The sequence below is a fragment of the Anguilla anguilla genome, chromosome 14, assembly GCF_013347855.1.
Source record: "Anguilla anguilla isolate fAngAng1 chromosome 14, fAngAng1.pri, whole genome shotgun sequence".
NCBI classification, from domain to species: Eukaryota; Metazoa; Chordata; class Actinopteri; order Anguilliformes; family Anguillidae; genus Anguilla; species Anguilla anguilla.
The window spans coordinates 6,320,413-6,334,833 of NC_049214.1; the positions used below are offsets into that span (position 1 = coordinate 6,320,413).

At 38.7% G+C, this 14,421-nt stretch overlaps 1 protein-coding gene across 1 annotated transcript in view; it reads right to left on the reverse strand.

Annotated features, from left to right (window-relative positions):
- The window catches only part of LOC118213148 (anthrax toxin receptor 2-like), a 30,058-nt gene extending 15,877 nt beyond the window's left edge, over window positions 1-14,181 (reverse strand). Inside the window, exons 1-12 of the mRNA XM_035391872.1 lie at window positions 13,457-14,181; window positions 11,142-11,213; window positions 10,529-10,600; window positions 10,185-10,266; window positions 9,981-10,094; window positions 9,807-9,875; window positions 9,340-9,420; window positions 6,031-6,091; window positions 5,835-5,930; window positions 4,484-4,553; window positions 1,667-1,745; window positions 1,427-1,522 (exon numbers count right to left, since the gene is read on the reverse strand). Of these exons, the coding sequence (XP_035247763.1) occupies window positions 1,427-1,522; window positions 1,667-1,745; window positions 4,484-4,553; window positions 5,835-5,930; window positions 6,031-6,091; window positions 9,340-9,420; window positions 9,807-9,875; window positions 9,981-10,094; window positions 10,185-10,266; window positions 10,529-10,600; window positions 11,142-11,213; window positions 13,457-13,602 (1,038 nt within the window). The 5' untranslated portion in view covers window positions 13,603-14,181. The remainder of the gene's footprint in view (window positions 1-1,426; window positions 1,523-1,666; window positions 1,746-4,483; window positions 4,554-5,834; window positions 5,931-6,030; window positions 6,092-9,339; window positions 9,421-9,806; window positions 9,876-9,980; window positions 10,095-10,184; window positions 10,267-10,528; window positions 10,601-11,141; window positions 11,214-13,456) is intronic.
- Window positions 14,182-14,421: the final 240 nt, after the last annotated feature.

The window sequence follows — 14,421 nt, forward strand, 5'->3', positions numbered from 1 at the left end:
AATCCCTTAAAGTTGTTTCTATTACACATGCAAACATTTTGAAATATTTGACATATTTCAAAACTCATACAATGAACTTTTACTTGGAGAAGAGTAACAGTGATTAAACTTAGTAACTGTGATTAAACTTAGCCAAGGACTTTTAAAACTTTTTAAAAAGTTTTATCTAGGAAAATCCCAATGACACCAAATGATCGATTGCATCAGGTACGTATGCTAAAATTGAGCTCTCCAGAGAGCAAGTCCTCACTTTTCACATGATTCCTTCAGGTTATCCTTGCCAAAATTGTAATCTAATAAAGACACACCAAAAAGTGAGGGTGGTTACTATGGCTACTCCTTAAGTCTTTCCTTATGTGCACCCTCGTCAATCCTTTTTGAGATTTAATGATGAACGGACACGATTACAGGGATTTCAAAAACGACTAGTGTCAAAAAACATTTTCAGAACAGTTTCAGCAATTTCATTAGTTATTTATTCTCACTATTTAAAATTCTGACAAATATTAAATGCTAAGAATTCTGTTCTTTCCTGAGATTAAGAATCCACATGTGCAATGTAACGTACTGCATATACAAATTTTCAATAGGCCAAAATGCTATTGTATTTTTTTCCTCTCACATTGGCTATTTCAATTCCTTGGTGGCTCGTAAAGTTGTCCGACTTAAGAGGTGTTGAATTTATATTGGGTTCATGATTAAATCCAGACAAAATAGAATCACAGGGAAAATGCTCTAAGAGCCATGTCCTTGTCTTCATGGAGCCTGATCCTTTGTCTTAAACACTATGCCAAACCATCATAAAAAAACTGTCCTAAAATCTTTTTTTTTTGGCACCCAACACCAGGCTACATTTAACAACTTCCCACTCTAATATTAGAATTCCCCATTATCTGCAACTGCAGCCAGGTTCAGGTTCAAAACCCCACAGGCAACTCAGAAAGTTTATACATCCACAGTTCTCCTTTGACTGGTGTCACTACTACTTCTTATCACACTGCAGACTGAGGCGAAGCTTGCGTAGGGTGTAGCCAGAGGAAGACATGTCCTTATGGGCTTTTTATGTGCAGCGTCCTGATCGTGAACTTTAGGTCAAAACTGTTTATTCTATTTTCACGTTCGTTTTTGACGTGAAAGTAAAGTCAAAAGTACTGAGTTTGGCAAGTTTCGAAACAACTGGGAGCATTTCCAGGTCAGGACATTGCAAAACGAGATGTATGTAGAAAGGAGACCAAATATAAACAAAAAGATAGGAAATACATGTTAAAATATGTAAGAATTCGTACCAGATGCAGAGGCAAAAAAAAAAAAAAAATGGAGATAGAAATCCAGGGAGCACTCCGAAACTAGAGGAGGGCTGAGAGATGGGCGTGTCGGTGTGGGTTGCCACGGTTCCCCCACCCCCATGACCGAGTGACACACTTACCACGGTGCAGCAGAGTGGCCAAAACCACCACATGAGAGCCAGACCCAGGAGCAGGAGCAGCACCAGGAACACGATTATCACCACTGTGCCGTCTGACTGACACCAGAGAGAGAGAGAGAGAACGACAGGTCACATTGGCACAGGACAGACACCAGACCTCCACAGTCTCACTGCAAGGCGAGCACAACAGGAAATGAAGTCATTGCCATCAAATACAGGAAGATCATGTGCATCACTTACGCATGCCGTGGCAGAAATGGTAACGGGACTCGTGATGAAGGACTGGCCATTGTTCAAGCTGATCAGAACATCCACTGACCTATTGAATGTGAGAAAACAGTACATACTTTGAAATTACTTTGAAAAACATACAACGAGTAAATGAAAATGTTCATATTACTGTATTCCAAGTTATTATAGGAAGCACTTAGTTCGTACTCTAGTTTTGTATCCCAGCATTCTATGTAAGAGACCCTCATTATTGGATGATGGAAGAGGTCCATTTGAAACAGATGGATAAGAGGTTCCTGCATTTGGTTGTTCAAAACCTTTTTAAAAATACATATATCACCTGTTCTATTATTTTTCACAAATAAGGACAGTGCTGTAAGTGCACTTCATCACTGCAAACAATGTTCCCCAACAGTGGGCTTGCTCAGTGGCAGATGAGGTGTATAGCTTAATACCTGGCCTGCATCACTGGATTTTATGGTTTATGTGGTTTCCTGGCAATAACTGCACATGTAAATCCAACTTGTATCTTCCACTCTACGTCAAGATGACATGGCAAAGTGATTAACTGGAACTTTCTCACACCAGCTTTGGAAAGCAAACAGTTATGACTGGACTGTCCTCGAGTCAACGCACTGAATGTACCATCAGGAACACAACATCACAAATAGGTGAGTCCAAAGCCTAGACTTTCTTGTTCAGCATTTGTTTGCGTTGTGATAATGGTTGGTGATAAACTGATGCACTGGGGTCAAGGACTGATCGGGAGTCAGTCATCCAACCACTTGCATGGCAACAGAGGCCACAAAGACAGTCAACCAGCTGTAATCTTTAAACACACTGACTAATATTAATGGCTTTCTAAACAATCTATTGCTAAGTCCAATAAGAGGACACTATTCACTGTGGACAATGCCTGTCTAAATTCCCTTTTATGATACAGTATTCTATATAGTAAAAAAACCATCCAGTATAACAACGTGACTTTCTGCTTGAAATGGTGGGTCACCAGTACCATAAGAAAGGAATGAAGTCTGAGAGGAACAGGCCATAAATGGACCTTTAATAAGCAGTGGAACACTCCAAATCCCAGACACAATAATAAAAATAAAAAAAACAGGCAGGGACACAGGAGAGATTTAATGCCCCCTTCTATTGGAACACTTACATATAAGATTAGCTTAATGATATAATGCACACGGTGCATATAATGAATCACAGAAGGTATCCTCAGATATAATGTTACATTGGTATGGAGGGAGTTTATATGCTGTACATGAAGAAACGTGACAAAATGAAAAATCTGGATGGAATCGAAGAAGGTGTACAGGAATGGCTATTTCTGCAACAAAACAAAAAAGTAATGTACCCACAGGCTATCAGCAGTGAGAGATGCAACTCTTCTCAGATTACCTGAGGGGCACAACTGCTGTAATAATTTTGAGGGGAAGAAATGTTGGAAAACTTTGTTTTTTTTTTTTTGTTTTCTTTTTTTAAAGGAGTGCAAATTTCATAATCTGTGGACAGATGGTGCCAACAACATGGCTGAGACCCTAAAGCACAGGTGTCAAACCGGTGTCCTGGAGGGCCATAGTGTCTGCAGGTCTTCGGGGTGATCTCTGAATTTTTGGGGTGTAGTGTTTCATTCAAGTCATTGATGAGCTATGGAACCCCTACACCTTGTTTTCGAGGCTTTAACTGGCAACTGGCTAAAAGGAAACCACAAAAAATCCACAGACACTGTGGCCCCCTTGGGATTCAGTTTGACACCCCTGCCCTAAAGTGATTCAGCAGCAGTCAGCACAGACATAGCAATGTGATGTGCACAGCGTAACAAATTTACGGGAGGATCCCATTCCAGAACATTCATAGTGTGATGTATACCTCATTCTATTCCTGGATGGAATCAATTGAGAATAATCTGTAGCCTAAATCGAAGCACTGAAAACCAAAACAGATGTAAAATGACGTAACAAACAGAAGATATTTTCTAAGTGAATAGAGATGTGAATAGAGATGAGAAATGTTATCCACATTTTACGGCAGCTTCTACGTGTGACAGAACTGAAAGGCTCTTCACTAAGCTTAGCCATTATGTCGGAGGTCTCTGGGCACACGTACGATTGGGTCTCCACCACCCCCGCTCTGCACACGCGCGGCTTGTGGCTGCGGTGTGAAAGGAAGCGGCTGTCGGGGAACGCGAACGAGTTTCGGAGGAGAACCGTGAGCCGTCTTCAATCTCCCAAGCCAGCAGCAGGGGGCGTGCATGAGCATGCTTAGCCATAGTTCGCGAACTGGACGTTCCCCGAATTGCCGAATTTGGGGGAATAAAGGAATCACAAATAACGGCAGGTAAAATAATGTTTGGAGTGCCTGATCAAGAGGGGAGTCTTTTAAGTGGGTCATACAGAGGAAATATTTTGAAACGACCTCAACCACCGCATCATGTTTCGACTCGATGTTTCAGATTACGAAGTTGCACTAAATCAAATCAGCAAGCGTTTGCGCTGTCCAGTTTTCACCCGAGCACTGTAGTAGTGCTCAGCTTGAGGAATAAATCCACCAGAACACACCATGGGGTCAGTAAAGGTCACATATTTAATGGGACGTGCAATGAAATAGTGTCTGTTTGGGCTCAATGCTCCCATTATGGGCATTTTCCATCACAGTCCGTGGGTTCAGAGGAAGGAAGTGGTGCACGTGGTCGGCTATTTGGGGAAACATGTCATGACTGTGGTCCAGGGCCTGCACAGCTGCCACTCAGATATACTCTGTGACATCCACCCAGTAACAGCCATAGAAACAGAGGTCTCAATGGGTACTCACTGTCCGACTTCATGCAGCACAGGTGCCGGACACAGCAGGTAATCGTCCTGTACCACGCGTGGCTTCTCATCTGGAAAATAAGAGATCAGATGGGCTCCATGTGCCTCACTGCCTAATGAGTCACCTTCCCACACGTATAAACAGCTGAGAACCTCGTCACGAGTAAGGGCCAGTCAACCGTGGCACAGTGCTGACGTACATAATGCAAATAATGAGAGCACTCCAAGAATAAATCCGCAGGTTCAAGTAGACACCCCCTTCCCAGCAGACCTGCCAGGGTTTTTTTTTTCCTTCAGTGCTGTGGACTCTTTCGAGGAATGGTTCCAATGAAAAGTGAAAAAAAAAAAATGCTCCTCATATAATGCAATATTTTTTTAAAGGGTGGGACAGTCCTTTCATATTTCCTTTCATATGTTTTTGCTTTTTTTCAGACAGAGACAGAGAGCAGAGAAGGTAACAGAGAAAGTGCCAAAGCTGAGAATGTGCCATAGCAGGGACTGCACCCCCACCCTCCTAGGAGTCAGCTGCACCATGCCACACGTATCACCACATTGCAATTTTAAAAAAACTTTTTTTTTTTTTGTTTAACAGTTACAGTGTGGCCTGTCCACAATTATAAGGAACCCTCAAAACCACAAATCCAGGGAGGATCCCTACACCCATGCGGGCACAAGCAGACAGGCTGTTTTTAGCATCTAAAACACAGGCTGTGGGACTACATAGAATTAAAAGAAAGACATCTGGATCAATGTCCATGTTTCATGTGGTCTTCTAATGAAATAGTTAAAAGTGAGCTATTTTTATTTATTTTAAGAGCAATAATAAGCCCAAGTCCAAAATAAATCAAATGCCTGCACCTTTCAATGGTCTAATTTTATTTTTATAGGGAAGGAAATTCATGCCAAGCAATGAGGTAAAGCAGTTTTGTCTACTATACCAAACTACGCGGGTCATCTTTCAAGACACTGTACATTATAAGACCCATTTTGAAGTAGACTCGGAATTCTTGATTAAAATAAACATTCGCTAGTAACAGTAATGGCATAACGACATGATTACACAAATACACTAGCCTATCATGTACTAATAAAGAAGGCATCCAGGATGGGTGGGCATTTTTGAACCCAACAAGCTGGCCCATACACACTAATCAGTCCATGTTCTAAAATAATATCTATAAAAACGGTTTATTTTTCAAATGGCTTACTTTTCCAAATGGCTTCTTTTTTTTTTTTTTTTCATTTTTACAACAAAACACTTGTTGCAATACTTGTGTAAGTCACAAGTGTAATGACAGAATACACTACAGTTAGAATGAATCTGGGCCAGTCCATATAAGCAAATTGCTTACGGTAGGTCTGTTCGTTGATGATGAAGCTGCAGACCACTCCCTCTGTGCCATTGCCCAGTGTAAATCCATTTCCTCTCAGCACAATTTCAAAGGTTTCTGCAGGATGAAAACATAACAAATACCCAAACTTTAGGATCTACTATTTGTAGAAATATGAATAACTTTGAAAGAATCACAGCTTTTTTTTTTTACATACCATTCACACAGATGCTGGAGGGCTCCACTTTTAAGATTTCTGTACAAGACTTCTTTAAAATCTATGAGAGCAGAGATGGAAAGAGGAAGTAAAACATCAAGTAATATTACAATAAAAAGCATATGATCTTGAGTGTGTGTGTGTGTGTGTGTGTGTGTGTGTGTGTGGTACATTTGTTACCTACATGTTTGAATATCCCTAATGAGGCCTTGGAGAGCATTAAGCCAGACAGCTGAAAAGAGCCTTTTTAAAGGTGTAAATAAGCACTGAAAACAATTGCCTTTACACTGAAACAAACACATGTATTTAAGTGAAACTTGCATTTACATTAAGTGAATCATTGTGTTTGGACTAATGCCTTTTTTCATGCACCTTGATAGAACTGTGAGAAAGAGACAGAATATTATTTATTCTCAAGATAAAGACATATACTAACTAAATCCAGGCTGATAATTTGTAATGAACTAAAGTAACTGAAATACTCTGTAATAATCAAACAGACAGAAATGTAAGGTCATATCTCATGTACAAGTATTACAGTACACTTGCCCATAAATGATCTCAAATCCTGGAAACTCATCCACTAAGTGATAAATTACCAAGTGAGCATGCACTCAATATTAGTCTTAATCAGATACATGTGCTTTTTGGTCAAAAGGGTCAAAAAACATATACATTCTTATTTATCTTCATAATAAATATGCATGAACTAGATGGTGTCTATACTTTAGATGCCCTTTCCTGGGTACATCTGTCATAGCAAAATTTCAAGTTTTAAAAAGTCTGGAAAAACTCATTTGTGTCTGAAGTTAAAGCAAATCACATTGTTCAATGAGGCTGAAACAGATGTGATCTCTAGGGATCTGAATCAGACACACTCCCTCTGAACCTTCCAACCTAATCTTTCAACAGTTAGTTCTGGTGTTGGCATTTCAATAATCACTTTAAGACTGAATTATTTTGCCTCTGACACAGAGAACACGCCTTGCATTCATTTCAGACTTAAATAACATGCTTTGCTCAAGAATAAATGGGGCCCGGAGTGCAATCCACCTCCTGATTAACAGGGTGCTTCTCCACTGAGATTTAAGACTGACTTGGGTGGGTCAATCCAGGTCACATCCAGACAAACAATGCCATAAACTCAACCTCCTAAACCATTAGCACTCAATGCATTCATAACAGCACTGTTTTGAGTGGAACTCTGATATCTGGAGTGTGAAAACTAACTTTTGTTACCACCACAGATATTGCCAAATCCCTCGAAATGGAAAAATTAAGGATATCCACTCTAAAAAAACAAACAAAAAACACCCATGTCGACTACATACCACAGTCAAAATTCCCTTGCCCAGTCCAGTCAACATGATAATTTATTAAACCATACGAAACTCATTATGTCTGATCTATCCTAATTAATCACTGCTTAATTACTGTCCATTACCTTGTTATCAGTAGGGAGACAATCAAGCATGGGATCAAGGTCTGCAACCCTACTGTATAACTTTATGATCATTAACCTCAGCTCTGAAATAGTCACAGGTTCAGCAAACACTATACTGTATGTTATATTAGCTTCCATGTAAAATGATACCATATGCTAACTAAGAGCATGAAAGCTGTATTTTGTAAACTTTTGTCTGCATGAGTGAAATCCCTTTCTCACAGAATATAGCAATCTTAGCACGATCATAGCATTGCAAACCTTAGTGTATCATCAACCGGATGTATAATTTCCCTGCTTGCAATGCGTTTGGCTACCACACAGAATTGTAGCAGATTTTAATTCAGTTAGAGTCACTGTAAACACTGGGTGCTTGTGTGCAAGTTCAGCGATGTTTTTCAGTATGACTAGTGGGGTCTTTACTGCCTACCTCTAGGGAATGTGTATTAACAAAGTTTACGGCTGCCTTGCACTGCCCCATGTGCACAGTTAGCACTGTATAAATCAATGGTGTGCCATGAAAAAGTGTAAGTATTTAAAGAGCATAACATGGAAAAAAAAGTTTGAAAAAATCAAAACTGAAAAACCAATCAATCATACAGGTGTTGATTTAAAAAAAAAAGAAAATTCAGAGCTTTTGAAGGCCCTACGCTGGAAAATGGTCATTTTAATACAACATTGTGAATGCTACTCTATGCCAGAGTTAATCTTTATTCTGTACATATAGAGTTCTGTGGGCAATAGGGCATACAGTCGAGCCCTGAGGACATTTTTTCAGCCTTACACCCAGACCACTCCATCATCTGCCTAGCCTGCAAATGTGTCCTGCTCCCACCTGCGTCTAAAGAATTTTGCTAAATATTCCCACTGCACTACATCTCCATCCCAGCAAAGATACATTTCTAATAATTACTCGCTACTTCTATGGATATTTGGGAAATTCAGTCTTGATATACTCCCATATTAAAATAAGGAGCCTAATGGGCGTTGCAGTGTTGGACCAAAACAATTTAGTTTTGCAGTCTTGACTTTATGTTCAGCAGTATTGAACATACTTGAATTTGGTAAACATATGATTTTTCATGAATGTATAAAAAGATATGGTTCAACTACATTAAGAGACTATATAACAACACACAATGTAGGTTACCCTGATTGATCAAAGATGAAGGAAGAATCAATATCATTACAAGATATAATTCCACTGATATCCACTGTATACATTGCAGAATTTATTTTGCCAAGACTTCTCTGAAGTATGCTTCCAGTTCCCACTCTCAGCAGAATAAGTTTAGCCTTTGAATGCAAATCTGCAGCAGGTCTCCATTGCAGGACTCTAGTGTAGATTAACCTCATGACATGCTTGGAAAAACTGAGAGAACAATGCCTAAGTGATTAATCTGCACTAAGGGAAATTTATAAAAACTGACAAGCAGAGCAACAATGGCCAGGAGGAGGCCCCATGGATCAAATAGCATGGAAAAAGTGTATAATCCAAGACTATTCATTTTTATAGATTTGTTCATTTTAATAAATCATAAACCCATATTCAAAAGCTGTGAGAGAGTCTATCTGTAAAGTCATTTAAAGATAAACAAAGGTAATAAAATCTATTTTAGAACAAAAATAAACTGCAGGGCAATGACCTTTTTTCCTTATGCGTTGTGCCTTCTGCAACATCTTAAAGCATTGCCCAGAGAAAACATAAACTTAAAAAAGATCTATTTCAGGTTAAGTGACTGTAGATGTGTTTAACTAATAATGTGATGTAGAGTACGACAACATGCATGATGTCAACAAACTCTTCAGAATTAGTTAACTGTGCAGTATTAAATGTGCGAATGGAGGGTCTTGTATATGCTTACCGAATTTACTATGCTTCTGAGAGCTTGAAATCCACCTAAAACGGGGAATACTTGATCCTTATTGTCAGCAATCGCTGCAAGCTGTAGAAAAGTGAATATTTAAATATTAGCCTTAAAAACTAAGAACAAAATGAAATATTTCAGATGACCTGCATTAGAACTTTTGCCAAAGCAAGAAAAGTGCTATTGAGACTTCCTGAAATCTACATAACAACTTCCTGTCCGGAATCTAAAGCTTTAATCAAATTAATGCAACACTAACAGGAAGTGTAGATGGTACGACCCAGATAAACAACCAGCCTGAATGACAGATACTCCCTTCACAAAAGGGGCAGACAGGAATCCCTCATCATATATACAGTGTCACATATATATATATATTAATTTTTTTTAAACATTCAAACATGCGGCCTTTACAGTAGTAAATGACAGATGATAAAACATGAAAACTCTGGAAGGTCTCTTGCCTGTTTCTCGTCAAAGTCCTTTACACCAACACAGTACACTCGTGCACCCAGTTGTCTTGCAACGTCTGCCTATAGTGCATGGAAGATACACGGATAAAAATGCACAGTCAAGTCACAAAATGAATGCATAAAGCATGCAAAAACGTATCAGACTAGTAATATGCATGCCCGTACCTCCTTTACTGTGTATAGAAAGAGATGTCCTTCCAGACGTCCATCAGTCAAGGCTATGATGATGCTTGATGATCTTGAGGATCTTTTTTTTTGTTCTTCAATTTGCTCTGTTGCCTAAACAAGAAACAAAAAATTTCAAGTGTGATTAGAGTTTACATAATTAGAATCGTAATTAGTAATTGTTCGCCGCAATTGGTGGCCTACCTTCTTAAATCCTTCATGCATGTATGTCTCACTCGCTGGTCTGACGTCACGCAGTCGCTTTAGGCCTTGCTTTATTTCATAACTGCAGACCACAGAGGTGCAACAGCATAATAAATGAACACTGGCTAAATCACATTTAATCAAGCAACCGGTTGATACTGGAATTCAGGCACTGCGAAATAGTCATTACTTTCCCAGATTAAACGGGCAAAAACTGTTCCGCCTTAGGTGTTGCAAAGGCAACATTTAACATTCAATTCAATTGGTGCGCTCCATTGTTACAATACGTGATCAAACATGGCAGAAACATCAGACAAATAAACAAAAGGAAATCTTTTCAGTACCTGTCTCCGGTTAAAGGCAGCATCACCTCTGCACGAACTGAAAAAACTATAAAAGAAACTCTCATCCTGGGGCTGGAAAATAAAACAAGCACATGTACATCATTCAGTAGGAAGCAATTAGACATTTATTATCGTTATTGTGCAATACCTGAATTCAATTAAATGCACAGGAGAACTACAAAGACAGCTTCTGTTTGGCAAAAGGTGAAAACAGTTCACTCGGTAGTCAAGGTTTGTTTATTTATTTATTTATTTATTTATTTATTTATTTGCGTACATTTGTGTGACACAAAAACAGAAAAATTACAAACCACAAAGATATTTAATTTATGCTGGAATACTCAATCCAAACACTAAAAATGAAGAGATTACTGGGTTCAAGAATGTATTGTAACTGTCCTGGTACTGTAGATGGGATGTGCCCCTGGTACAAATGACTACCTTAAAAAATAACATAACTTTTTTAAAATTATTATTATTTGTGGTCACCATCTTTTCTGTCCACACAGAATCAACACATTTAATAGTATAGAATGTCTCACATGGAAATGGTACTTTCCAAATAATGTCTCAGAACGGGCACCTGTATCTGTTCAAAATGGAAGACGCTTACCTCACAAACCGATTGGTCAGCTGCTCAACAAATCCATATATTTCCCCCCAGTTGTCTGCAACACTTCCAGACCTGGAAAACATTGATACTGTCATACAGAGTGTGTGACACAATGGGAGGCTTGACCTGAACTATATGTTGTTCAAAGATTTTCTTAGAGACAGACTGTGTGTTACAGATTGATAAATCCAATCCAAATCCGAATGTACTTCTCTTACTCTGGGAGAGCATACAGAAGAAACTTTTACAGTTTGTTGTGCATTAAATGAAATAATGTGCTGAGCAATTGCTGCTCTATCTGCAGATGTCAAGACCAACACTCAGAGCACAAAACGTGTAATATCCTGTTTGACAAGACAAGACAATGTCGTCAGTGGAAATATCTCTGCACCCATTTAATAGAAAAAAATCGACATCAACAGTCATGCAACCAGCTATTTGGCCACAATTTAAAAATAAATAATCTATTTTACATGAATTTGTCCTCTGTCAAAACAATCGATAAAACTCTGGAAGGAAAGCCTACACAGGCATTTCTGTTTCCTTTCCTCAAGTTCCCATGGTTCATTGCAAAGCCATTTATTATCAAGCCTATGATATGTTGGTTTTAAACGCTTTATGGAAACTGAATTACTATTCCAAATTGGAAGACTGGTTTTGCTGAGCATGACAGCCTTTTTTAAAAGGTACAATTTAAGCTATATTTACATTGCTACACATACATACAAGCAATAACCAATCAAATGCGGTTTCTATTTGAAGTGCACTGACTTTCTAAAAGAAAAAAGACTTTCAAAGTGTCCTTTACTTAAAGCAGTTAATACTGACACAGTTAATTCAACTGACCTGGTTTCTAGGATCGAAATCGGTGGCCAATTTTAAGGTGAAAACAAATTAGCACACCCCATGTCTTGGCAGGACAAGATTTACCCATTACTGCCTGCATAGTATATTCAACACAGTTAACCAGGAGGTCCTCTTATCATCGCAGATAGAGCACAGAGATCAGGGTTACTGCTTTCAACTCAATCTCATCATAGATCTAGGGGTATTCCAATCAGATAACCAGGCATGGCTCAATTTCAGCTTCACATTGTCATTCCAAAGGACTCCCACAGGAATCAGTGTTTGGTCCAGTCCTGTACAGTGACAAGCTGAAAAGTGCTAAGGCTGCTATTTCACATTTGGCTTCAGAATGATTTTGGTACACCTGACTTTACACCTGTTAAGTATTAAAACAAACACCTGCATGCACTGCTGCTAAGCCTGGTACCGGAAAAGAAACGGCACTCATTCAAATAATTTGTAAAAGACTGAATGAATACCATAAGAAAGCATTGCAGGACTGTGAAGCAATGTTATTATCTCAACAGACAGGTTAGGTGCTATTGAAATAGCTTGTCACACTCATAACTCCATTAGTCACAGGGTGCTACACAGGGAATTGCATATCAAATATGATATTGGGGTAATGACTAAGTTAATAAAACGAGTAACAATGGCTTGATGAACAATAAAATATGTCTAAGTCATTTGGACAATATATTTTCTAAGCTTACTTTTTAATGGTATTCCATACCTTGTACAAAATCTATCAAATCTACAAAATCATATTTTTTGAACAGCAAAAAGACATGGACAATCTAGAAGTTCATAACTAGAAGATCATGAAGACCATAACCTCTCGTGCATTTAGTATCTGTTAGGGTTATAAAAGCAATTTTTCTGAAGCAACATACAGTAAGGATAACTATGATCTATATGGAGAGCTTCTATATGGATGAAATATGCACGAAGTAGCCCTACAGCCCACATAATGTTAGAAATTAGTTTACTGGGGTAATATTGGTCTACAATAATAATAATAATAATCATCATCATCATCATCATAATCATCATCAGCATCATCATCATCAACAGCAGCATAAGTAATGTTATGGTCTGGTTAGAGAAACTAACGAAGGAATTAATATTATTTTAATTAATTAATTAATCGATTGTTTATTACTGGCTGTACTTCTATTCTTAACTTCCCCTCGACCGCAACATGAACTTGAACTTCAGCATCCTCTTCCATTTAAACAATGACGTATTGAACGTCTAATTTAATTGAACTAGCATATCCGGGCATTCGGAAGTCAATGCTGTTCAGGCTTAACCTTTTCTCTGCTGAAGCAACAATGACATACAAGGCAGTGGAAGTAAAGAATATTATCAGCGAACATTCCAAACACTAATGCTTATAGCCTTGAGGTGTTCAAAATATAAAACATATTACTACTTTCAACAAAGCAACACGTGGGTTTTGTACTTACTTGTCTAATACAAAATATAGATCAAAGGCTCCGTGGCAAGACGCTTCTTCTGCTATACAAAACGACACATTTAATAAAGTTACAAGCAACAGTCCCACTGTCGCTCTAGTCCATCTTTTCTTTTCGCGAATTGTTTTCTCGCTCATGACGATCGTTAATTGAAGAGATCACTGATTTTAAGCAGATAACTGCAAAGCCGCGTTTTTATACAGTACGAAGAGAACCAATGAATGCTTTGTAATAAAGCCGAGTACCACGAGTATCAACACCGTTTCCACACCGCCCCGTGTCATACATGTGAACCACTGCTGCAATGAAACAATATAAAGGTTATTTCTGCTTCCTGCGAAATTTAGGAAATCACCGAACTGACGTCGATGCAATGACTTCTCTTCCCTTATGCTTGTTTTACTGTGCAGCGTATGAAGTGTGCCCATAAATTGGCTACTTTTTTTTTTTTTTTAAGCGGACGACCACCACACCCACACAGATCATGAAAGCTGCACGAACCCTCTCTTTCGAGCATGCGCCAGGAAATGATCGATATTCAGACCGTGGGAGTATTCGAAAGGTGCTGTTGCGCAGAAGAAACACACTGGACAGCGGAATATATGACGTGCACCTTTAAGCTAATTAAAACTCTGGTCTCATCGGTATCCTTATTTCATGGCTTAACCCTGAATATGCACTTTAAAAGAAAGAACATTTTCCTTGATATCTAAACTTAGCAAAGTAGCTTAATGCAAACAAAATGTCAGGGTTCTGTGTCTTCCCCCTGTGTTTCCCTGTTGGTGTTTCACTGTTTCTGTGCCTGCCCTGTTTTCCCTTGTTTTTGGGTTTTTGTATTTTCTTTTTGTTTTTTCTTGAAGATTTTTGTTGTTTGTAGAATTCGCCCTGCGAGGCTTTTTGTTCCCCGTTTTAGTTTATTAAAGTCTTTTGTTTTCCCCATTTTTGGACTTTTGTGT